This window comes from Myxocyprinus asiaticus, chromosome 14, assembly GCF_019703515.2.
Source record: "Myxocyprinus asiaticus isolate MX2 ecotype Aquarium Trade chromosome 14, UBuf_Myxa_2, whole genome shotgun sequence".
NCBI lineage: Eukaryota > Metazoa > Chordata > Actinopteri > Cypriniformes > Catostomidae > Myxocyprinus > Myxocyprinus asiaticus.
The window spans coordinates 46,947,965-46,975,638 of record NC_059357.1 but is presented as its reverse complement, the minus strand read 5'-3'; the positions used below and the strand labels follow the sequence as shown (position 1 = coordinate 46,975,638).

At 40.9% G+C, this 27,674-nt stretch overlaps 1 protein-coding gene and 1 pseudogene across 2 annotated transcripts in view; one reads left to right on the top strand and one right to left on the bottom strand.

Moving 5' to 3' along the window:
* LOC127452269 (centrosomal protein of 112 kDa-like) overlaps positions 1 to 11,350 on the bottom strand; it is a 284,785-nt pseudogene extending 273,435 nt beyond the window's left edge.
* A 3,462-nt stretch (positions 11,351 to 14,812) lies between these two features.
* Positions 14,813 to 27,674, top strand: part of LOC127452151 (protein kinase C alpha type-like) — a 264,644-nt gene continuing 251,782 nt past the window's right edge. For both annotated transcript variants that reach the window (XM_051717414.1, XM_051717413.1), the window contains exons 1-2: positions 14,813 to 15,042; positions 18,532 to 18,563. In XM_051717414.1, the coding sequence (XP_051573374.1) occupies positions 14,876 to 15,042; positions 18,532 to 18,563 (199 nt within the window). In that variant the 5' untranslated portion in view covers positions 14,813 to 14,875. The remainder of the gene's footprint in view (positions 15,043 to 18,531; positions 18,564 to 27,674) is intronic.

Genomic DNA, 27,674 nt, shown 5'->3' with positions numbered 1-27,674 from the left:
GATTCGCTAACATCGTGCAGCCCCTCAAATACAGCCATATATATTTGAAACTCATTCGGAAGACAATGAACAAGCCCCTCAACATTATAAAACTACATTTCAGGGTTTACACATAATGTATATCCAACACAAATATATTAAACTGTTCACTTTAAGCCCAATAGCACCATAAACTATCAAACAGTCATGACATTTAAAATATACATGAATGAAACTGTTTACTCACAGTTTTGCGATTGTGTCCCTGTGTTTAACTTCCCCATCCTTCAATAACAGTGCCTTTGAAAAGTTTTAATGGTACAGTATTATGAATGGTTTACAAGCAATCCACACTGATATGATATAAAAAAAAAACATACAATCCATGTGCCTTGAACGCATCAAAATGGTAAAAGATGTCCATCTAGTGCATGTTTACATACACCAACAATTAAAAATAGCGCAGATGGGCGAAAGAACAGTTTGTTGAGGATTTTGTGATCAAAACAGCGAGAGTTAGCAGCTGAATGAAAGAGAATTGCTTCTACTCTTCAGAGTTGTAACTTGACACTGCATCTTTTAAAAGCGGCTTGAGATATGTATTATGCGGTCAAAGATGTCTGTCTAGTGCATGAATATATACATAAATCATTCAAAATAGTCCAGATGGGTCCCCTTTGGTGTTCAGGAATAGTTAGTAAGCCACACTACGCCTGTTTGTCCTGCTCTCTCTCTGAGTATGAACGAATCGCCAGTGGGTGGAGCCAAGTGTGTGATGTAATGTAGACGTTCATGTTTTTTCCATTGTAGAACCGGTCATGAATTAATAGGACCTCAAGTGACGTAGGGTCGTTGGGGTAGAGAACTAGGTGTTTTTGCAGCTTGTTTTCTATAAATAGTTTTATTGCATCGGGAATTAAGTTTTGAGTTCTGAAACTTATAGTATGTTTTTATAGTAGAATGTCCTATTATATGTCAAAATATCAATGAAAATTTGATTCCTCATAACATGACCCCTTTCAGATATTTTATTCATTCATTCAATCATTAAATTTTTTTTAATATAAAATACCACTAATTACAACAAAACTCATAATGTTGATCTTCAACACACATTGGCATATCAGCAATCATCCAGTAATTATTCTCTGACTTAAGTCTCAAGAGCCTTTAGCAGTGTTTCTTGCACCGCTTTTCAGCAGCAGTGCTCCGTGCCAAGTAAAAAATAACTTTTAAGAACTTACCAACCTTTAAAAATATTATTCAAGACACATGCGTTCTTTTAAACTGTATTATTGTATTACTTTAAACTATTATCTAGCCTTTTTAAGAGCAAGAATGCAACCGGTTTGAAGTCACTGTCAGTGCTTGGCACATATCCAAAATGTGCATTTTTATCTTAAATTCGGCAAATATTCGAATTTTTATTTGACAGCCTTATTGCACTATTTATTTTGCGATGTAGATTGAAAAGAATCGCCTCATAAAAGTAATCTGTGTGGGAATTGGACTACACTGGTCACGCTGTATGTATTGTTTCAAATGCTTTATTTGTAGTGGTGCAGCTTTGTGTAACAGATCTAAGCTGGTAAATGAAAGATTTTAGGTTCAAACTCTGCAAGTGGCATCATTGTTTCCTTAAGCGAGACACTTAACCTCAGGCTGATCCAGGGAGATTGAATCTGTAACATAAGATGTGGCTGCTCTATGGTGACATTGTGCATGTTGTGGAATATTGTAAGTTGTGGGAACAAATTCCACCACTCCAGGTCGTGTGGGAAATATTTTCATTCATTCATGTTGAAAAGATTCTTACACTTAATATTTATAGAAACAAATACAAAACGAAATCTTTTCTAATTGTTTTAGGTGTCAATAAACCTAAAAAACGTATGGCAATATAAGGGTAATTATCAACACAATGTCTGGTCCACTAACACTTTTTTTTACTAGACGTATAAAGAACAGATAAATCTGAAATTGGTAGGGCTGTCGATTTAACACGTTAATTTAGTGTGATTCATAAAAACATAAATAAAATAAAAACTTTTAACTACTTTAACTTTGACACAGTGTCCTAAAAACGCATTGTTTATGACACTGAATACCAAGACATTCCAAAAGCAGCCGTCTGATGCATAGGTACATTGACAACAATTAAAAACAGCACATACGGATTGCAAGAACACGTCCTGTAGAGAACAAGACAGATTGACAAACTCAATTGCAAATGGATTGAATCATCATGACGACCAGGAGGTGTATTGTGCTACCTGTGTGTTTTGGACCACGTGACATCAGTTTGACTTAACTCACCAGACACCCAGTCAGGCAGCGCTGCAGAGGTCTGATCACGTGACCTATCCAACAACGGCTCATCAAAATAGATGGACTACAAACAGGACAACACACAAAAACTCACTGATTACAATCCAATATGAGTATATTTTTCAAAACATAAACCGACCAGCTAATGATTTAAGGTGTTATGTTGAAACATTAAAGTCTTGGCAAAGGTCGCACGGACTAAACATGGGCAGTTTGAACAATTTAAAGGACCAAGCTTATTATCATTTCAGTGCAGTATTTACCATGTATGTGGGTTAAGTTTTGGGGCTACCTGCTTTAGGTTTGTGTGTGAAGGGACTCTCCAAAACTCCTTTTCTGAGCATGTGCATGAGGAGTCTGGCATTCATCCCATTAGTCCAGAACCGCAAGTCACAGGGTCACACAGCTTCTTTATCCACAGTGCACACTGCTGATGCTCTGATGGGAAAATTAGTTTTAGATTACTTTTATGTGATTATTAAACTTCTTCTAATGTGCAGTGTACACTGCATATTTCCTTCTATATGTTTTAACACTGTTGTCACATGACCTCACTTCATTGCTTGTTTAACTTAATGAGTGCCTTCCAGTTGTCGTATCAGAAATAAAAAAAAGTCTTAACTCTTGGTAGTCCAATCAAATAATGTCTATAAAAGATGTCAAAATCACAGCCAATTTCGCATCCAGTTAATTCATCACACAGGAAAGGGAAGGTCAAGTTGAAAGCATGGCTTATCTGTCATGCAGTTTTTGACACAGTGTGCTCTGGTTATATACTGCAAATTTTTGCAAATGTAGTAGGTTATCCAGGTATTCTATAGACACAGAATATTCACTGTGCCCAGTAAACATAAGGCAATATGTATGTTAGTATGCTATTCCGAACGTGTGAAATGTAGAACTTGATGGGGGACAATTGCCAAGTTACAACAGACATATGCTGTCTGTTTCTGATGCCGAAAAGCTAATTCATGCGTTAGTTACTTCAAGACTAAATTATTGTAATGCTTCACTGAGTGGATGTCCTGCAGGTTCATTAAATAAACTTCAGTTGGTTCATAATGCAGCAGCTAAAGTGCTGACTAGAACCAAGAATTATGATCATATCAGCCCAATATTATTGTCAATTTGCTACCTGCTTTTGTATTTACCTAGTTTTGTATCAATTTAAAAATTCTGCTAATAGAGCTGATCAGCTGTGACGTCAATTTGTAGGAGAACCCGGGAGTCTAATTCACCATGGTTTCCATCTGTATTTCATATTGGTTTTTATAATGGGTTTTTGAACTTATGTGTAAATAAGGTCTGTGGTAAACATTACTTGACGATACATGGACGTTTTGTTCTACCACATAAATTACACACTTTTATACCTCAAATGTGAATTTTGAAGCTGCTGTGCGTTTTTGTATGTATGTAATTCAATACAGCTTCAAAATTTACGTTTAAGGTATGACTATGTGTAATTTATGTTGTAGAACCTAATGTCCATGTATCGTCAAGTAATGTTTACTATAGACCTTGTTTTTCTAATTAGTTCAAAAACCCCATTATAAAACCCATAGGAAAATCCAGAGGGAACCCATGGCAAATTATCTTCCGAGTTTCAGGACTACAAGCTGAACAGCTCTATTACAGTACTTACAAATCTTTGAATGATCTAGCTCCTCAGTGACCTTCTATCGCGCTATAATCCCTCACGTTCCCTATGATAACAAAATTCAGGCCTGTTGATTGTACCTAGAATATCAAAATCCACAAAAGGAGGTAGATAATTTTCCTATTTGGCTCCTAAACAATGGAATAGCCTTCCTAGCATTATTCGCAGATACACTCACAGTTTAAGTCTAGACTAAATACTCATCAATTCAGCCAGGCATAAACCTAATTTACCCTCAACTCATAGTTATGCTGCATTATTCAGGTCTTCCGGAACCGGGAACACTTCTCACATTCTATAACTCTGTGTTAAAGTAAACGACATTTATGCTAATATTATTCTATTTGTGTCCCTGTCTCATTCTTCCCAGAGCCTGCCAGATCCAGCTCGGTCCAATCGTGAAACATGGGATACTTCACTTGCAACTGCCTGCACCTCACACTTAGGAGTCCTAAGTCTGTCTAAGTCTGGCTGGAAGCTTGTGGCAGTTCATTTCCGGTGAAGTCCATCCTAAGAACTGCCACAAGCTTCCAGCCAGACTACAAGGCACACCTCACTGAACTCACTGCCTGCAACATCTTGGTCAAAGGATGGACTACACTCTCTTAAAATAGAATACATAGGCTGCGTCCGAAACCATAGGTAGCTGTCTTGTTGCCTCACTGCCCTATCAGTTAATGACTCAACAGACAGTGTTTGTATATGAAGGCACCTCCAGAAACTGGTTTTGGACAGGCTACTGAGGCAGTGTAACCTCAATGCTTGGATACCAGCAACCGATTAACACCATCTGGTGTCCACTAAAGGAATCGCATCTACTTCATTCATCCAACCTATCTAAAATGGTCTAATAATCTAGAACAAAATCATGAGAGTTTTGGTGATAACCATGTGTATATTTCATAACTACAATACTAATTTCTCACTAGAAAGGAAATCAAAACTTGGAAAAAGTAGTAAAAAAATTTACATTATACACAAATAGGCTATCAACTGCCTCTTCGGCCACCATTTGTTTTCTTCAGCTCAACCACTGTGGATCTGCACAGGATTGTGGGATTTCATAGGAAGCGAAGGATACATCTATGCTGCCTTCAAAAATCGATCAGATGAAGGTATCTCAGTAGACAGGATGTGATGCGAACATTGGATTCGGACGTGCCTTGATCCCTTCCTACCTCTGTATACAGCCTCCAGAGGCAGCATTTTCCTGGTTTCGGATGCAGCCATAGACAATAAATTAATGCCAACTAAAGCCTTCATCAGCCAAATAAAAAAGGACACTGCATCTACGTGCACATCCAGTCAATTCAGAATGGACTTTAAACCCACTAAATCGTTAATATTACAGTTCAGTCCATATTCTTCAGATTTAAACTACCCACCAACATCTACTCAATTTACTCAATTAATACATGACTTGTATTACACATTGGTAATGAGAGGGGGTATTAACATTTAGTGGTATGGCATCTTACGTTTTGGTGCCACTGGCACATACCGTTCGAAGTTGTGGCACATCCGGTGACATATCCGGTTGATAGTGGCATGTGCCACTGAAATTTGAGGCACATCCAGTGGCATATCCGGTTGTTAGTGGCATGTGCCACTGACATTTGTGGCACATGCTGCTGGATTTTGTGGCATATGCGATTGCCGCATACCAGTGATTTTGTGCCACTGACACATGCTGCTGCATTTTAATGCAGCAGCATGTGTCAGTGGCACATGCTGCTGCATTTTAATGCCGGCGATAATCCATTTTGGAACGCATTCGGCGAGGAATCGGCAGCACTACAGTATACTGTGTAAATCTCCTGGCGGTTTTTAGGTGTAAAAATAAGGTAAGTGGCTTGTTTGAAGTTGCTACTGTTGGTGTTGTGTTAACTAGTTATTAGCTAACTTGTTAAATCTAGCTAAATCTATCTTGTTTGAAAGCGTATTGCTACACATTTCTATGGAAATTAGATACCTCTTTTATTGAACACTTTCGTGGTAATACTAGACATCCTCTTTACTTGGTAATACCTAATGCATTCTTTATTCTTTAAACGACCTTAAAAGTGAAAACACTATATTGTTTTTTTCCTTGACATGTCAGTCAGCATGAAACCCCTGAACTGCTGGAGACCACTTCATTTTTTGGTAAGTGGGTAAAAATTGGGTTTAAAATGGATGCTTTAAAGAGCTATAAACTCAGCAAAAAAAAGAAAAAAAAAAAAAGAAATGTCCTCTCACTTTCAACTGCTTTTATTTTCAGCAAACTTAACGTGTGTAAATATTTGTATGAACATAAAAAGATTCAACAACTAAGACATAAACTGAACAAGTTTCACAGACACATGACTAACAGAAATTGAATAATGTGTCCCTGAACAAAGGGGGAGTCAAAATCAAAAGTAACAGTCAGTATATGGTGTGGCCACCAGCTGCACTAAGTACTGCAGTGCATCTCCTCCTCATGGACTGCACCAGATTTGCCAGATCTTGCTGTGAGATGTTACCCCACTCTTCCAGCAAGGCACTTGCAAGTTCCCTGACATTTCTGGGGGGAATGGCCCTAGCCCTCACCCTCCGATCCAACAGGTCCCAGACGTGCTCAATGGGATTGAGATCCGGGCTCTTCACTGGCCATGGCAGAACACTGACATTCCTGTCTTGCAGGAAATCACTCACAGAACGAGCAGTATGGCTGGTGGCATTGTCACGCTGGAGGGTCATATCAGGATGAGCCTGCAGGAAGGGTACCAAATGAGGGAGGAGGATGTCTTCCCTGTAACACACAGCATTGAGATTGCCTGCAATGACAACAAGCTCAGTCTGATGATGCTGTGACACACCACCCCAGATCATGATGGACACTCCACCTCCAAATTGATCCCGCTCCAGAGTACAGGCCTCGGTGTAACGCTCATTCCTTCGACGATAAACACGAGTCCGACCATCACCCCGGTGAGACAAAACCGTGACTCCTCAGTGAAGAGCACTTTTTGCCAGTCCTGTCTGGTCCAGCAAAGGTGGGTTTGTGCCCATAGGCGATGTTGTTGCTGGTGATGTCTGTTAAGGACCTGCCTTACAACAGGCCTACAAGCCCTCAGTCCAGCCTCTCTCAGCCTATTGTGGACAGTCTGAGCACTGATGGAGGGATTGTGCATTCCTGGTGTAACTCGGGGAGTTGTTGTTGCCATCCTGTACCTGTCCTGCAGGTGTGATTTTCAGATGTGCCGATCCTGTGCAGGTGTTGTTACATGTGGTCTGCCACAGCGAGGACGATCAGCTGTGCTTCCTATCTCCCTGTAGCACTGTCTTAGGTGTCTCACAGTACGGACATTGCAATTTATTGCCCTGGCCACATCTGCAGTCCTCATGCCTCCATGCAGCATGCCTAATGCACGTTCACACAGATGAGCAGGGACCCTGGGCATATTTCTTTTGGTGTTTTTCAGAGTCAGTAGAAAGGTCTCTTTAGTGTCTTTAAGTTTTTATAACTGTGACCTTAATTGCCTACCATCTGTAAGCTGTTAGTGTCTTAATGACCGTTCCACAGGTGCATGTTTATTAATTGTTTATGGTTCATTGAACAAGCATGGAAAACATTGTTTAAACCCTTTACAATAAAGATCTGTAAAGTTATTTGGATTTTTACAAAATTATCTTTAAAATACAGTGTCCTGAAAAAGGGACGTTTCTTTTTTTGCTGAGTTTATATAGATTCATATAGCTATAGTTCAGTGTGGTTCTTAAGCAGTTTTGATTTTATGTCCATTAATCAAAACTGATGATTTGATGGGGCTTTTAAAAAGAAATACCAGAGTGGTACATGGATTTACTGAAGTTATATTGCAATTTGCACATTCTATTGCATGTTCATGTAAAAGCAGGTGAATGTTAATTAACTTTCAATATCAATTCTAGTTAGCAGTTTTCCTTTTCAGATCAACAATTATGTTGTCTGTCATGCATTTAGTCATGTTTAGTGTCAAAGTGGCTGATCTCTTATCAGAGGGAAGCCAAAAACAACTGTGGAGTATTTGTGTGCACTGTGAGAAATTAAGAAAGTTACAATAAACAGTTATTTATTTACCTTTTGTAGTTAGAAATGTTGTTTAGCATCAGATATTATTTTTTACTTAAGATCAACAGATGTAGTAACGCAGCTGAAAGGCTGCAAGTTGGCCACAGGTATGATCAGATATTATAAAATATTATCAATCAGTACCATGCAACAAAATCTGATTAAAGGTGCTATACATGTTGGTTATCAAATAGATTGCATTTCATTTATCTGAAATGAAACTGTTATTTGTAACAGTATCTGGAAGTTCATTAACTTTTAACGTTTTACCTCACAGGAATTCATGAAGAAACCGTAAAAGTAAATGGAGTGCATCACTGGAGACTTGCATGCATGCTGTTTCTAGAAAGTGGGCCAAGGGCAGGCCTTTAATTCACATTTAACTATGTGTGTAACATCTCACGTAAACGGGTCATTGTACCAAGTGTTGCAAAGTAGTGGGTACCATGTGATCCATGTTTGGGTTTGCTTCACAGTTATTCTGATGGGCTTACAGAGAGTAAGACCAAGCCTACACTTCTGATAGGCAGGTTTAATTGAATATTCAGGTTTAAAACAAGTTAAGCTCAATCGACAGCATTTTTGACATAATGTTGATTACCACAAAGTATTTGGACTCATCCCTCCTTTTCTTTAGAAAAAAGCAAAAATCAAGGTTACAATAAAAGTGAGGGTGGCCAATTTCTGGAGGGTGTAAAGGCAGAAATTAAAAGCTTATAATTTAATAAAAGCACTTACATTCATTTTTCTCATCAAACTTTTGTATTATTTGAGCTGTGTATTTAAAATCATAAAACCATAAAAATCACTGTTTTTATGGTCGTTTAAGTGTTTGTTGATATTACATTGCCATGGTTAGTCTACCACTCCCCCCCATTTCTGGAAAGGAAGTCGGCGACATCCATCTGCACCACCGGTCTGTAGACCACCTTGAATTTAAAGGGCTGGAGAGCCAGATACCACTGGGTGATCCGCGCGTTGGTATCCTTCATGCGGTGGAGCCATTGGAGTGGGGCATGGTCCAAGCAGAGGGTGAAGGCCCGCCCCAGCAGGTAGTACCGGAGGGTGAGGACCACCCACTTGATGGCCAGACACTCCTTTTCTACAGTGCTGTACTTGGTCTCCCTCAAGGAGAGCTTGCGGCTGATGTACAGCACCGGGCGTTCCTCCCCCTCCACCACCTGCGAGAGTACGGCCCCCAGTCCTCTGTCTGAAGCGTCCGTCTGTAATAGGAAAGGGAGAGAGAAATTAGGTGCATGCAAAAGCGGCCCCCCGCAAAGTGCGGCTTTAATTTGCATAAACGCCTGTTGGCACTGCTCCGTCCACTGGACCGGGTCTGGAGCCCCCTTTTTAGTGAGATCAGTCAGCGGGCTGGTGATGTCCGAATAATTAGGCACAAACCTCCTGTAATAGCCAGCCAGCCCCAGGAACTGTCTCACTCCCTTTTTGGTCTTGGGTCGTGGGCAGCTCACAATTGCTGCAATCTTGTCAATTTGGGGACGCACCTGCCCATGACCCAAGTGGAACCCCAGATACCGTACCTCCACCCACCCAATCGCGCAGTTCTTGGGGTTTGCTGTGAGTCCCACCCGCCGCAGCAATCTCAGGACCGCCCTCAGATGCTGCATATGCCTGTAAATGATAATGTCGTCTAGATAGGCAGCCGCGTAAGCCGAATGCGGTCTGAGGATTCGGTCCATGAGACACTGAAATGTTGGCGGGGCCCCAAACAAACCGAATGGAAGCATCACAAATTGGTGCAATCCAAACGGCGTAGAGAAGGCTGTTTTTCACAGGAAATTGGTGTCAAGGGGATCTGCCAATAACCCTTTGTCAAATCCAATGTTGAATAAAATCGAGCAGTACCTAACCAATCGAGCAACTCTTCAACGTGGGGCATCGGGTACGCAACAAATTTAGACACCGCATTGACCTTTCTATAATCCACACATAACCGTACCGACCCGTCGCTCTTAGGCACTAGAACAACCGGGCTGGACCAATTGCTGTGGGATTCCTCTATTACCCCCATATCAAGCATCACATCCAATTCTTCCCAAACTATTTTCTTTTTGTGTTCGGGCAAGTGATAGGGATGGCTACATACCACCACTCCCGGTTCGGTCTTGATATGGTGCTGGATGAGGTTCATATGACCCAGTAGAGGGGAGAACACGTCTGCAAATTCTTGTTGCAACTTGGCAACCCCTACAAGCTGATACGGTGAGAGGTGGTCTTCGGGGTGTTATGATTAGGTTTTATATTCACCTCCGGCCCGAGCTCCGCCCTCTCCGGAACTACCGTAGCCAAAGTCACAGGGACTGCCTCCCTCCACAATTGATGTGGTGATATATTTGACGTGCGCCCCCTTCGTCGTGTGACCTCAAAGGTTCCTTGCCACTCGGCGAGTAATTTGGAGCTCGATGTGGGTATTAATACAAGTACCTTCTCTCCCGGTGCGAATTCCCGCAGCCGAGCTCCCCTGTTATACAGTCAGCTCTGTCGTTCCTGAGCTTGGAGCAAATTCTCCTGTGTTAGTTGCCCCAAGGTGTGGAATTTTGCTCTAAGATAACTGGTGCGTATCGCCTTAATGCCCAATAATTCGTAAAGCTCGCGTAGTGCCCGCGACATAAAAGTTGTGCCCTGATCGGTGAGGATTTCTTTTGGAATCCCCACCCAGGAGATTATCTTAAAGAGTGCTTCTGCAACACTACGTGCTGAGATGCTGCACAGAGGCACTGCTTCTGCCAGTCCAGTGCCACTCCTTGGTGGCGGAGCTCCCCGCCTCCGCGGGGCAGGAACGGACTCTGGGGAGAGAGCAGAGTGAGAGGGACGGGGGAACACACAGGGGGAAGGGGAAGAGAAAGAGAGAGAGAGGACTAAATGGTCCTCCGCAAGCTGGACGGCTTCTTCCAGCGATGCTGGGCGGTGGCACTGGACCCATTCCACTGTCTACTGTGGCAGTCAATGAATCAGCTGCTCCAGTACCACCTGGTCGATCACTCCCCCGACATCACGATTCCCCACCAGCAGCCATTTCCGGCACGCGTCTCGGAGCCGTTGGGAGAAAGCAAATGGGCAGTCGGTCTTCCCCAGCTTCAAGGGCTACGACCCACCCGCTGCAGGATAGACTTTTTCAGATCGTCATAGGCCAGGAGATTAGCCGCAGGCAACTGTTGGGCCACAAGCTGGGCTTCCCCGGACAGTACTAGGAGGAGCCTGGCCGACTGGTCACACGGCCAGCCCCAGATCTCCGCGGTCCTCTCAAATAAGTTGAGGAAGGCCTCTGTATCGTCTTCCACCCCCATCTTCAGGAGTGTGGGGGGAGGCAGTTGGCTGCGGTGGTCCGGGGTCGCGGCTCTCTCTCTCTCCTGGCCGAGGAGGCTCTGGATAGCGTGCTGGTCCTCTGTTTGAGCTCGCAGGATCTCGAAGAATCGACGTTCCTGGTCTTGGCATAGCTCAAGCAGGGATTGCTGGTTGGACTGATGCAGACTGGCGAGGGACTGGAGGATCTCGGCCACCTGGGAGGACTCCATGGGGCGTAATTGATCCCGGGTTTTCGACACAGTGTGAAGAGGTTCAAGGAAGGAGGGCCCGGAACACAGGTTCTCTCAACCAGTTCAGTTTATTTAAACAAAACATGGGCCCCACGGCCACACCGCAAATCAAATTAAAATAATGATCAGGCCTCACGGCCACAGTGAGTCAGTCCTCTTTGACAGCAGACACACCAAGCTTGTGTTCTGACTCGCTCTCTCTCTCTCTTCTGGCGGTGGCGTGGCTGTTTATATGGCACACTCACTGGAATATGAGACAGGTTTTAGACATAATTTAGCTCAGGTGTAAGCGCCCTTACCGCATTCTCTCTCCCCTGACGGGCGCTCGTCCACGCCCCTGCTGCCACATATAAACTCTCTCGACTTGTAAAGCTTTAAAGAAGGACTAATTAAACTTTCACACTGTATAGCTCCTGAAACTAAAAGAACAGAGAGCCTTGTGCCACTAACAACCGGACATGACATGCCACTGAATTTAGTGTCATGTCTGGTTGTTAATGGCACAAGGCTGTCTGTTCTTTTAGTTCCTGGAGCCAGCCAAGCGGACACTGAAAATTGTGGCACATGCCACTGAATTTAATGGTGTGTCCATTGTTAATTTGTTCTTTTTGTTTCTGGATCCTTACAGTTTGAAAGTTTTATTAGTCCTTCTTTAAAGCTCAGTCGAGAGAGTTTATAGTTAAGAGATCTTGGTCAATGCAGCATTCTTTAAATGCATTTGTGTTTCAATTGAGTTTAAAAAGTATAGTTTTCAGTAGCTTGTGCAAATGGCAGCAGAATGAAAGATGCCATACCACTAAATGCTGCAGTGGTTGCAGTAAACTCTATGGCATCTTGCGTTCTGGTGCCGCTTTATCTTGTGGCTCATCCAGTGGCATTTCAAGTCACTAGTGGCATGTCTCACTATAAGTGCCACTATAAATGCCACTAAAATGTGTGGCATGTCTGGTAGTGACTGACAACATCGTACTGTATTTTGAGGTACTTGGGTGACATTTGAAGTTGGCATCTTAAACGGGCTGTTTCGTGATGTCACTGAGTGTTAGGTTTAGGTGTTATGAGTGAGCTGTTTGTGTTTTTGTGTATGATGCTCCTATAGGTTCATTTAAATGGTTTATGAATTAATGATCTCAAATTACCTTTATAAAAAAGCTTTACATAATATAACAAGGTCGTAATACTATGACCCAGCGTGCTTTTTTACACAGTATATACGGTAGAGCCACAACATCCTTACTGTATCAAAAAGCCTAAAAGTATGTTAAATAACTCTGGTAATATCATGCTAATGTTTGAGCACATATGGTTTCATATGAAACAGGTAATGATCAAACTCAGAGTTCAGAGCCCCCGAAGAGTCTTCCTGATCACTCATGATGCTCCTGAGGAAACTATCTAATCACAATAAATCATGCTGTGCTTTATTTATTAATAACAGTATCTATCAGATCATTTTGACATGTCATCACAGTTTTCGATTATTCTAATTAATAAATCAATAACCATTACGTTCCGTAGTTAGTGTATTATTTAATATTTATTCATAATATTGATTGTTTTTAATTTTGTATTGCATTCAAAGATATTGAGACTAATGCGATGTATTAATACACGAACGTTAACTTTTGTAGCTTTTCATATCGTTAAAATAAACCCTTTTTAGCACGAAAGTAATATTTATTAATACTAAATTGTTGTTGTAATGTAATCAGTAGCAATGATTTTTCCTCACACTTGTTGCTGTTTTACGCTCGCAAAAAGTTTCAAACTGACGCTGTGAAGTCGCATATCACGCGCTCGATTATTAATATTTCAAAACAAAAGTCTCTCACAACATCGTTTCACAAAAGTCCTTTTATTACTAATGCTTTCCCTTATTTTGTTGACCCTTATTTCTAAAAGTTGTTTCTCATTAATGTCATACATATACCTTATTTATTTATTTATTGATGCATATTATGTTTTGTCACTTAATTTGTTTTCTTGGTTTTGCACTATTTATTTATTTATTTATTGCACTGTTTTCAGTGTAAACTAAGCTGCACTTGCAATTTAATGCATAATATTTTTATATTTGTCGTGCATATAAAGCACATTAAACTAATACTGAAACTGTATGGAGCTAAATTAGTTTGTTACGAACCAGGTGAGCCTAAATCAGAGTGGGAGCAACTGATTAAGGGATCAATTTATTTTAGATTTCTACCCCGTTTTCTCTCCAGAAATTGCATTCCCGCGAGACAAAGAGAGTGCTCAAAGTGTAGTGGTAAAAAAATTTGCGAGATAATATTACTTCTATTTTTTAAATGCAGTTGAAAATTGCGTGTAATTTGAAAACCATGATTGACAACAGTCAAGTTGAGTTATCAGTGGTCTGACGGTGACTGATTTACCTTTAACCCATTGCTTTTAATTTGTATAATTAGACACCTCCCGATGTTAGAGAAGATGTTATTATTTCTGGCTTCATTTCGTTGCTCGTGAAGAGCGTTTCCGTTTCATAGCAACCGTGTAATCTCGCGTTTGAAGTCCGTGCTTTCATCTGACATGAGAACATTACCAGTACATGTCTCTCAGTTAAAGCGTGTTATATTTGATCTAGTTTCGTTTAAGGTAACTTTCTTTATGTGTTCACACTGGAATGTTAAATTACATTTGTTAAACAACACACGTGGGGGGAATTCCTCATATAGCCCTGTTTATTCATAAACTATTTGACATTGAAGGTTACTCCATCAGCACATGTAGCCCTAATACATGTACTGCAAAGTCACTTTGGACTAACAATTAATATTTAAACATTAAATAAATGGGAATGTGTTGTTTCTTTACATCCCACTGCAATAATATAATTACATTAATTACTACATATTTAAATGTCTAATTGTTTGTCTAATACTATACTAAATATATAACTAAAACAGCTAAATTTCTACATTTGATACATGAATGCAAAAAATAAATAAAAATAAAACACACACACACACACACACACACACACACACACACACACAAATAAAAATAAAATAAACGCAATAAGAAAAAGTGTTAATTGTGTTGTAATCAATGGATTGTCACATGAGCGAGCGCTACTTCGTCGTGTCAGTGGAGTCTTTGTCCACGCGATGGCGCTGCAAGAACAGCCGCGCATGATGAAGTGTGTTGACGTCAGTGTGAGTGAGAGAGGAGCGCTGGAAACAGAAGACACACCGATGAACGCGTTCAGTAGACGCGTCGCGCAGTGGAGCAGACACACACCTGAGGAATAGCGGCGCGATGGCTGATCATCTCATACAGATCAATGACTCTTCCGCCGCTGTTATTCGATTCGCGCGGAAAGGAGCTCTGCGTCAGAAGAACGTGCATGAAGTTAAAAATCATAAATTCACCGCTCGATTCTTCAAGCAGCCCACATTCTGCAGCCACTGCACCGACTTTATCTGGTGAGATATTCAGCATTCAACACTGCTGCGTTACAGAGGAAACTTTGAGAAATTACTGGTTGAAGTGTTTGGATTGACACCTGTCAATCATTAGTGCAGCGCATAATGCAGTCTGGCATAACGTGAAGCAACTATTTTTACATTCAAAGAAAACTGAGGTGCATACATTAATAAATTAACATGATCATTTGTTTACATGCCCGTGAACTCGAAAAATCAAATCAAATATAAAAACTCTAAAAAGTCAAAATATTATATTTGGTTTGGAAATATGTGTGTAGTATTTCAACATTAAAAAATGAATAGCTAAAAATGTAATTTATGGTTAATAAGTTAACATGAAAATGTGTTCAAATGTGTTTGCATGGAAAAGAAGTGGATTAGAAGTGTTAAAGACAACAGTAGACATTTGATAGATGGATGGACATACACTGTGTGAACTTTAATATTTGTTTTAAGCTTTTTGTCAAAGTTTATTTAATTAATATTATCTGTTAATAAAAATATTTATTGAACTTATTTGTATTTATTTTTTCATTTATTTATTTGCTTTTATTTTGAGCTATAATATTACAGCATGCTAGATGGTGTTATGATCAGGACAGTTAACCTATTTGCAATTTGTATATTGTATTATTATTATTATTTTTAATTTATTTAATATATTTATTTTAAATATCATTGTGTTTATATCTAATAATACTTAAAATGATATATATGTATATTTTGAAAATAATTGCATATATATATATATATATATACACTGGCAGCCAAAAGTTTGGAATAATGTATAGATTTTGCTCTTATGGAAGGAAATTGGTACTTTTATTCACCAAAGTCGCATTCAACTTATCACAATGTATAGTCAGGACATTAATAATGTGAAAAATTACTATTACAATAAAAAAAAAAAAAATAAAATAAATTCAGAACTACTTAAACTACTTCAAAGAGTTCTCATCAAAAAATCCTCCATGTGCAGCAATGATAGCTTTGCAGATCCTTGACATTCTAGCTGTCAGTTTGTCCAGATACTCAAGTGACATTTCACCCCACACTTCCTGTAGCAATTGCCATAGATGTGGCTGTCTTGTCGGGCACTTCTCACGCACCTTACAGTCTATCTGATCCCACAAAAGCTCAATGGGGTTAAGATCCATAACACTGTTTTCCAATTATCTGTTGTCCAATGTCTGTGTTTCTTTGCCCACTCTAAACTTTTCTTTTTGTTTTTCTGTTGCAAAATTGGCTTTTTCTTTGCAATTCTTCCCATAAGGCCTGCACCCCTGAGTCTTCTCTTTACTGTTGTACATGAAACTGGTGTTGAGCGGGTAGAATTCAATGATGCTGTCAGCTGAGGACATGTGAGGTGTCTATTTCTCAAACTAGAGACTCTGATGTACTTATCCTCTTGTTCAGTTGTACATCTGTCCTTCTACATCTCTTTCTGTTGAAAACCGTTGTGTACACCTTTGTATGAAATCTTGTTTTTTGGCAATTTCAAGCATTCTATAGCCTTCATTCCTCAACACAATGATTGACTGATGAGTTTCTAGAGAAAGCTGTTTCTTTTATGCCATTTTTGACCTAATATTGACCTTAAGACATGCCAGTCTATTGCATACTGTGGCAACTCAAAAACAAAGACAATGTTTAGCTTCATTTAACGAACCAAATAGCTTTCAACTGTGTTTGATATAATGGCAAGTGATTTTCTAGTACCAAATGAGCAATTTAGCATGATTACTCAAGGATAAGGTGTTGGAGTGATGGCTACTGGAAATGGGGCCTGTCTAGATTTGATCAAAAATGACTTTTTTCAAATAGTGATGGTGCTGTTTTTTTACATCAGTAATGTCCTGACTATATTTTGTGATCAGTTGAATGCCACTTTGGTGAATTAAAGCACCAATTTCCTTTCCGAAACGGCAAAATCTGTACATTATTCCAAACATTTAGCCGCCCATATATATATGTGTGTATATATAGGCAATTATTTTGTTTATTTTATTATTTTATTGTATTCATATATATTTGTTTTATACTACATGGTATTTATTTTAAAATTAATCATTAATCAATTGCATTTTCAGTTACAAATTACAGTAGATATTGGACATCCATTGCATGTATCTATCTATCTATCTATTTATCTATGTCTATCTGTTGTCTGTCTGTCTGTCTGTCTATCTGTTGAATGTCTGTCTGTCTGTCTGTCTGTCTATTTTATTTGTTGCCTATTTATTTATTTATTTTATTTATTTTTTGCTTTATCTATAATAATACAACATGCTTGATGGTATCAAGACAGTTACCCTATTTGCAGTTTGTATATTGTATTAATATTGTTATTATATTGTATTTATTATATTTATTTTAAATGTCATTATATTTATATCTAAGAATACTGAATATTTAATTGTATTTTTATATTTTTTTATATATTTATTTTATAGTATATTGCACTTTAATAGTTATTTTAATCATTTTAATTTATTTATTTATTTATGCAGATAAAAATTACAGTAGATATTGGACAACCATTGCATGAACTTATCTGTCTATCTATTTTATTTGTTACCTATTCAGTTTATTTATTTTTTGCTTTATCTATAATATTACAACATGCTAGATGGTGTTATGATCAGGACAGTTTCCCTATTTGCAATTTGTATATTGTACTCATATTGTTATTATATTGTATTTCATATATTTATTTTAAATATCATTATATTTATATCTAATAATACTTTAAATAATTTACATTTTTTATATTTTTAGTATATTTATTTTATATTATATGGCATTTTAATATTTATTTTAAAATAAATAATTAATCAATTGCATTTATTCAATTTAATTATTTATTTTTTTGTGCAGTTAAAATGACAGTAGATGTTAGATATGCATTGCATGAACTTATCTATCTATCTGTTTTATTTGTCACCTATTTATTTATTTATTTGGTTTATTTTATTGTATTCAGATATTTATGTTTTGCTTTATAATATTACAACATGCTAGATGGTATTAGGATCAGGCATTTATTTTCAAAATATCTAAACAAATACATATGAAAATGTATTTAATTTAATTAATCTAAATTGAATTAGTAATTTAAATATGATCCATAATTGACAGTAAAGACAGGCTGTTCATATAAAATTGATAAACAGTAAATGCACATTCAGAGGATCATTTTATGACATCATCAAACACATATTTGCTGAACAGATGTTCAGTGTTTTTCAGGCATTTTAGTATCTAAATCCTGTTTTAATACCTTTCAACCTTTCTGCATCATTAAGGTTAAACTGTATTTTTGTCTGTTTTTTGTAATGCATAATATTGCTGTCCCATTGATACAGAAAGCACTGAACCTAATCTGAGCTGTGTTGAAAGAATTTAAATCATCAGATATTGTTTTGCTGTTTTGTCACTAATGTACAACTTTCTCTTTTTCTTTCTCTATCTAATGCAACTCTACAGGGGATTTGGAAAGCAAGGCTTCCAGTGCCAAGGTACCGTGTGTGTGTGTGTGTGTTTGTGTGTGTGTGTGTGGGCAGGTTTAAGTGGTTTACATGGACATTTCTTTAGGTTACAAACTGGTAATTACAAGCGTATTATGCTATAAATGTGGTTCATGAGGACATTTCTAGTGTCCCCATAATTCAAATCACTTTAAAAACATACTAAACAATGTTTTATTGAAAATGTAAAAATGCAGAAAGTTTTTTTGTGAGGGTTAGGTTTAGAGGTAGGGTTAGGGGATAGAATCTATAGTTCGTACAGTATAAAAATCATTATGTCTATGGAGAGTCCTCATAATGATAGCTGCACCAACATGTGTGAGTGTATGTGTGTGTATATAAGAGTGTGTGTGTGTGTGTGTGTATATGTGTGTGTGTGTATGTTGAGAGGATGTGGTTTAGTGTAGCTGATTCTGCTGTCTGATGTATGTGCTCATGTATTGAGCTTTACAACAAGGTTTACGGCTGTAATCCACTGCATCAGATGAAGATGTTTCATACAGTAATTTAATTACTGTGTCATTAATAAAACATATTTCCTGGATAATGTGAAAGTGCTGGGCTTGCCAGAGCTCTTTTGCTTTTGTGAGGGGCTTTGGCAAATCTGTTTAGATCTTCACTCTCCTAGAGCATTGTTGGCTTTGATCAATGACAGGTCTGATCCCGAGTGTTTTGTAAAGAAAGTGTCAAGATAAACATGAAGTGAACATGTTTCCTGGGTTGAAAGCCAAACATACAGGGGCCCCAACAAGTATTTGGACATATAAATGACAGTTCCCTATCTGTCACTCACTCAATGTTGTGTCGATGTAGTGACACTAAAGGTCAAACTTGGGAGCCCCAAACACCTCTGATCTTTGGAAAAAGGCCAATGGGAATTGGCGAGTGGAATTTGCATGCCACTCCCCCGGACATACGGGTATAAAAGGAGCTGGTATGCAACCTCTTATTCAGATTTTCTCTTCGGAACCGAGCGGTTCTATTCATTGAGCTGAATTCTCTGCGATTCTCATTCACCTCATCTGCTAGATTGTACTGCGCATTTCAGCGGCTTCTCCCCCTCTGCACCGGTGCAGTGCAGAGAATGCCCCTGGGCGCTTTGGCAGAAATAACTAAAAAAGAGTATATTCTAAAAGAGTACAGTTTCTTCTAAAAAAGCGGCACACACGGAACATCTTTTTAAAGATGCCTTTCCGTTTGTGTGTTATTCCTGGTTGTGGTCGTTATCTCTCAGCTTCTGAAGGCCACGATCGCTGTCTTACGTGTCTGGGCGCTGCCCACGTGGAGACATCGTTCGTGGATGGGTCTTGTCCTCACTGCGAAAACATGACCACATCAGCGTTGCGGTCGCGGTTTGCCTTCGTGAGAAAGCAAGCCACCCCAGCGGCTCCCCGCCTCAGTCTTCGACCTACGGGTATGAGGCTGCGGCAGTTAGCACTGGGGGCGATTTGGGGACCTCAATGGGAGCACCTCTGCCGGGTATCCCCCCATGGACCTCCCATTCCTCAGCACGCTCACTTGCCCCGGTCGGGCTCTCGGATGAGTTCGACCTCTTATTCGGAGCCCGGGAAGACGATGAGCAGCATCGGAGAGCGGGCTCGTTCAGTCTGACACGGAGGCTTCGGCTGGGCGTCCTCCCTCAGGTACGGTTGCCCAGTCACAGGCCGATGCAGAGCTGGCTGACATGCTTGCCTTGGCAGCCGCGAGCGTCGAGTTAGATTGGAACCCTCCTCTCTTCCCTGAAACCTCGCTGCTCGACGATTGGTTCCTCGACTCAGAGCGCCGCTCACGGCCGCACCCAGCTCCGGTTCTTTTCTTCCCGGAGGTACATGAGGAGCTGACAAGATCATGGAGGGCACCTTTCACAACCCGATCCCGATCTCTCAGCTTCCCCGCCATCACTACCCTCGATGGTGGGGTGGCCAGGGGCTATTCGGGGATCCCCAGGTGGATAAATCCCCCACTTGTGCCCACAGAGCACCACCACCTGGCACAGGTGCCTGAAGCTCCCGTCCAGGGCCTGAAGGTTCACATCGTCTCTGACGGCTAAGACCTATGGCACCGCTGGACAAGCCACCTCCGCCCTGCATGCCATGGCTCTCTTGCAGGTACACCAAGCCAAGGCACTGAAAGAACTGCACGAGGCTAGTTCCGACCCAGATTGATGCAGGAACTGTGCTCGGCGACCGACCTAGCGGGCGATGTCCACCCTGGTGGTCCAGGAACGTCACCTTTGGCTCAACCTGGTCGAGATGAGAGAGGCTTGACGCACCCATCTCCCAGGTTGGCCTGTTCGGCAACACTGTCGAGGACTTTGCCCAGCAGTTCTCGGCGGTGACGCAGCAGACAGAGGCCATTCAACATATCCTTCCCCGGCGCGGCTCAAGACCCGCACCCTGTCTGCTCATCGCCAAGGGCGTCCTCCTGCAGCAACAGCAACAGCACCGGCTCCGCCGCAGCCCGCCCCCACGGCCCGGCCCTGGCGTGGAGCCCACCACAGGAAGCAGACACCACCCGTCTCACGGCCGGCTGCCAAGAACCCGAGAAAGGCTTCGAAGCGCCCCTGAGACGGGCGACCCAGTGACGAGGAGACCCGCTGCTCTGGAGCTGGTGAACAGACCACTCCATCCCCCGGTGGAGGGCCGGGAGGAGAATCTATAATTCATTTTCATTTAATTTTGCTGCATGCCCAAGAGGCTGCGGACCCAAAAGTTCAACAAAAGAGTGGTTTTCTTGTTCCCTGGGTCACATATCCGGTGTGCACTGCTGTCATCACGACCACCTTCCACCATTCCATTTCGGCAGGTTTGCCACTCCAGCGGCGCCCTCCCTGCCCCTGCGTGCCCAGCTGTGGCACAAGAATGCCCACACCGGGATGGTTCCGATGGACTGCGGGGACGATATACTTCCTCTCCGACCGTTCCTATGGTGGGTATCAGGAGCCAGGTAAGTGCTTCGATGTCCCACGACTCAGCACGGCCACGGGGCTCAAGCCCCCTCAACGTGGCACCTCAGGCTCCGCCCCGCCGCGAGGCCCCACCCGCCGGTACGTCCGATGAGATTGTCCCCTTGGTCCCCCTTGCCCGGAGCTTGGACACGTGGCTTGCACTTTCCAACCCTTCGCGATGGCTGATCTGTACCGTCCGACTTGGCTCTGCGATTCAGTTCGCCAGGTGTCCGCCTAGGTTCAGCGGCATCCGCATCACCTCGGTGAAGGGCGAGAATGCTGCAACCTCCCGCGCGGAAATCGCTATCCTTTTACAGAAGGGTGCGATAGAGCCTGTCCCTCCTGCCGAGATGAAGAAGGGGTTTTACAGCCCCTACTTCATCGTACCGAAGAAAGGCGGTGGGTTGCGGCCAATCTTGGACCTGCAAGTACTGAACCAGGCTTTGCACAGACTCCCGTTCAAGATGCTGATGCAAAAATGCATTCTATCAAGTGTCCGGCATCAAGATTGGTTCGCGGCGGTAGATCGGTTTTACCTCGACACAGACCCTTCCTGCGGTTTGCTTTCGAGGGCCGGGCATACCAGTACAAGGTCATCCCCTTCATCCTGTCCTTGTCGCCTCACGTCTTCATTAAGGTCGCAGAGGCAGCCCTTGCCCCGCTAAGGGAAATGGGCATTCGCATCCTCGATGACTGGCTAATCCTAGCTCACTCTTGGGATGTGTTGTGTGCACACAGGGACCTGGTGCTCTCGCACCTCAGCCGGCTGGGGCTTCGGGTTAACTGGGAAAAGAGCAAGCTCTCCCCGGTTCAGAGCATCTCTTTTCTTGGCTTGGAGTTGGACTCAGTCTCGATGACGGCGTGCCTCACGAACGAGCGTGCACAGTCATTGCTGAACTGTCTGAAGGCGTTCAGACGGAAGACAGCGGTCCCACTGAAACTTTTTCAGAGGCTTCTGGGGCATATGGCATCCTCAGCGGTGGCCACACCGCTTGGGTTGACGCATATGAGACCGCTTCAGCACTGGCTTCAGACTCGAGTCCCGAGATGGGCATGGCGCCACAGACACATCGCGTGGTCGTTACGCCGATCTGTCACCGCCTCTTCAGCCCTTGGACCGACCTAACATTTCTAAGGGCAGGGTTTCCCCTAGAACAGGTCTCCAGGAGCATCGTGGTTATGTCGGACGCCTCCAAGACGGGCTGGGAATCAACGGGCACGCAGCCGCCGGCTCCTGGACTGGCCCGCGGCTATGTTGGCACATCACATAGCTAGGGCAGTGGTGGCTCAGCGGTTAAGGCTCTGGGTTACTGATCGGAAGGTCGGTGGTTCAAGCCCCATCACCGCTAAGATTCCGCTGTTGGGCTCTTGGGCAAGGCCCTTGACCCTATCTGCTCCAGGGGCGCTGTATCATGGCTGACCCTGCACTCTGATCTGTGAAAAAAAAAGAATTTCACTGTATATGTGCAAATGTATAACATGTGATAAATAAAAATACAATTACATCAACTGCCTCGAGTTGTTGGCAGTACTGCTCGCTTTGGCCGTTGATCCAGCATAAGCATGTATTGGTTCAGACAGACAACACGGCAATGGTGGCATACATCAACCGCCAAGGCGGCCTACGCTCCTGTTGCATGTCACAAATCGCCCGCTGTCTCCTCCTCTGGAGTCAGCAGCACTTCAAGTCGCCGTGAGCCACTCACATCCTGGGCGACTTCAACACCGTCATGACAGGTTATGCCCTGACCGAGGCACCCCTCAGTATAGATGCGCTGGCACACAGCTGGCCCCCAGGACTACGCAAATATGCGTTTCCCCCAGTGAGACTACTTGCACAGACCCTGTGCAAGTTCAGGGAGGACGAGGAGCAGGTCATCCTGGTAGCACCCTATTGGCCCACCCAGACATGGTTCTCGGACCTCATGCTCCTCATAACAGCCACACCCCCCCACCCCCCCAAGCAAATTCTCTTGAAGTGTAATTCAATGTATAATTAATAGTAAAAATTTACATTGTACAACAAGAGAGTACATGTACTTTTTACAGTAAATTATTGTTAAAATTACAGTAAAAAAAAAACAATAATCGGGCGTTCCCACAATTCCCTGCATGACCCATCATTTTTCATTATATTTTATGGGAATAAATATGTTTCTTCTTATTTTTAATCTCAGTTATGGACATTGGGGTGTTCTGTTTTATGTTTGATGTAGTTTAGTTAATGTTTACTGCATTATTTTAATTTCACATGTGTTACCCTGATGGTGTTTAGTGTTTGTGTGAGTGACATTGCTCTTCTGTCATTTTTACGGTGATTAACAAATACCTTATAAAGTAAAAAGCAGAGTTTTACAGTTTCAGAGTTTTTTTACAGTTTGTTCTGTAAAGTTGTTTACATTTTTACTGTATTTTTACATAATTATTCTGGCAACCACAGCTGCCAGTTTTCTTTTTTTCTTTTTTTTTTTTTTTTTTTTGTAAAAACATTTTCTTTTTTTTTTTTACAGTGTGTATATCAGTGGGATTTTGCCAATGAGAGTTCACTAACATCACCAGGACTAAAAAAAGTTCCCTGCATGACTGTTGCTACACTCAAAAAATAGCTCTTTTGTTGAACTTGATTTAGTTGTGGACAGTGGTTTCACGTGTTTGAAATGAGTTTTCTAACTTAAAATTACTATGTAATCTCAACACAATCACTTTTTGTAGAAAAAGCCTAGTTGAATTGGGTAAACCCCAAAAAAGTAGATGTGTCATCTAACCCATATAAATAGTGAAAGTGAATGTTATCATGCTAAATACATGCTGGTCGGAACAGTGTAGTTTGGTAACTATACTATAGTTTGCAGCACAGCATTTGCTCAGCTCTCTGTCCTCATCATTAGCTGAAGCTCCACTCTTCACCATAATGGTAACCCCCAAAACTCCAACATAACAGAAACTCTTCTAAATGTCAACATAAAACATTAAAAACAAATGAAACTTTTTTACATTTAGTTTGATACAAGCCAACATTAAAATACTGTAGTATACAGGATCTAATTCTGCCTTTTCGTGCTATGAGAATGATCCTACTTCTCACTTCTGAAGTTGTAATTACAAGTGATTTGTTGTCATAAAAAAAACAACATGGACAACTCCAGGTTCATTCTTGCATATTTCTTGGGGAACTCTTATTTTGACACTGAAATAAATGTTAGTCAGTTTGCCTTGCTGATGATAATGGAATTTTAGTCAAATACATTTTCTCTGTGTAAAAATGTACAATATGCATCAAATGGTTACAGATGTAAGTAAATGTATATGACCGAAACAGCAAGCAATACCAAGGTAGATGCATTTTTTTTGCAATTTTTTTAAAACCTATCATTAAACAGTTCCACCATGTTGAAAATGTATGTCCCCTCCCAACTTGGAAATTCAGGTACCGATTTTCCCTGTTGTAATTATGACTTGACTTCTAGTGCAACTTCCAAGTAGGAAACTCGTATTTACGATAATTCTGATATCACGTAAATGTAGCATAAAACCGAGATATGCAAGACCCAAGATCCTATGTACATGAGTTCATCAATGACTTGATTTGAGAGTGAATAGCAACTTCAATTTCAGTCTGTTCATCATACATAGTGATTGTTTGCCTTCAGAAGATTGGAATATGACGCACAAGTTACAAGGACTACTTTTATGACACTTTTTTAAGCTTAAAACTGAGGCACTATCAACTGCTATTGTATGGAAATCAGGGATCACAACATTCTAATATATACAAATATAGCAAAACATCTATGCAAAAGAAAGTCATATGGGTTTAGAACGACATGAAGGTGAGTAATTGAAGTCAGAATTTTCATTTGTGGGTGAACTATTCATTTTAAAGGTACTGTGGCGATACCATGGTACTGAATGATTACAATATTTATGTATTATACTATCAGTAAACAAAACAAAAAACAAAAAACATGAAAAAACGCCCGTGCCAAATACTGAAAAAGCTTATGCAAGTAGCTTAGGTGCATAAACTCAACAAATTATTGTAATGTACTATTTAAATGGTTCTTCAAAGAATACAAGGGCACTACTATAGCACGTTTAAAAACATTACATGTTTAAAAAAAAAAAAAAAACATGGTAATACCATTGCAAATTAAATTATTTCTTTGTCACTTAAGTGAACATGAGCTATGAATAAAATCATATCATAGAATCTTGTGATTTCTCTAAATTGAAATGGAATTAATTTCAGCCCTCATTTACAGATTAAATACAGCAGCCACTGTGTAGTTTAGCCTTTACGGCGATTGTAATTTACAGTAGACTCTGTGAAGTGTGTGCAATCCCAGCGGGAGGCATAGTGCTAGATAATTCAACATCACAGGAACAAAGAAAAGCCCCCCTATTAACTGTAAGCATTAAGATCTTAGAGTTTGTGAGAAAGAGCGTTGTGTAATATGTTTTTTGTTTCATGTTCTGATCACAGCTTGTGCTCACCGCCCCCTTACTTCTGCTGTCTGATTGGTTAATGAGCTCCCCTCCCACACTACAATTAAGAGCTCAAAACAACCACTGCCAAACCTTCTGTCAACATTCACCAAGAAGTGTGTCAAAACTTCAAAAGTGTGTACACCAGATTGTATCTCAGCAGAGTAGGGATGTCATAAAATATCGATATATTGATTAGTGATCGGCACATTATTATTATTATTTTTTTTTTTGAGGCATTGATATATTCAATTTAGCAGACTAATTAGATATTAAAATTAGAAGCCTAATTTGCATGCTTTCCAATTCACCCAATGGCCTCTGTTTAATAGTTTGGTGTAATAGCGTTTGGGAGACCACAAGAGGATGATATGACATTTACTGAAGCCGGTCGCGGTCACAATCACACACACACACACACACACACACACACACACACACACACACACACACACACACACACACAGACACAGGGCACATTTCAATCGAAAGTGATCATCCCTATGCCCTACTCACAACAAAAGCAGAGCTCTTGATGTGGGCACTCTGAAGGGAGCTTGCCATTACAGTTTAAATATAGCCTTCACTAAAAGTCTTGTGAAAGGGCCCTTCGTGAAAAAACGTTCTTACGTTTGTTTGGAACGAACATTCGAGTGACGTCCCGTTCGCAAAGTGCCCTTCAAGGGTGCAAAAATGCAGTTTGGAAAGCACCCACACACACAGGACGAGCTGATGTGGCGCAGCAGATGGTAGTCCAAAGTTACCAAGGTTTTTGTACTTCTTGAAGAATGAACAAAGTGACGTTGATGAGTTTGCAGGTTAGTGTATGAAACTGGTGTAACTGCGCAAACTGAACGATTAGAAATGGCAACGTTTATTATGCAATCTCTCTGTATGTAACCTATTCAAGGCTACATACAGAGAGATTGCATAATAAATGTCAAACTGTCAAACCTCAAAACTTCATTCAGTAACTTAAAATGCATTATGTAGGCTAAATAAAAGATACATGTACACATTATATCATCCAGTGATGGCTAGAGTAAATAATCTTTGTCCTTTGATAATGATTTGGGTTGAATTAAATGGAAACTATGCAAATTGCACTCTGTGGCGCTGCAGAATTTTGATGCTGGGCATTGGCGATGTTTGTGTACCTTTGAAGAAAATAATTGTTTCAAATTTTAAAACACGCCATGTCGTCTTTCAGATGGGTCCGGTGCACGACTCCCTTTACAGGTACATCTCAATAAATTAGAATGTCGTGGAAAAGTTCATTTATTTCAGTAATTCAACTCAAATTGTGAAACTCGTGTATTAAATAAATTCAATGCACACAGACTGAAGTAGTTTAAGTCTTTGGTTCTTTTAATTGTGATGATTTTGGCTCACATTTAACAAAAACCCACCAATTCACTATCTCAAAAAATTAGAATACATCATAAGACCAATAAAAAAACATTTTTAGTGAATTGTTGGCCTTCTGGAAAGTATGTTCATTTACTGTATATGTACTCAATACTTGGTAGGGGCTCCTTTTGCTTTAATTACTGCCTAGAAGGTGATTAGTTTGTGGCACTGCTGAGGAGGTATGGAAGCCCAGGTTTCTTTGACAGTGGCCTTCAGCTCATCTGCATTTTTTGGTCTCTTGTTTCTCATTTTCCTCTTGC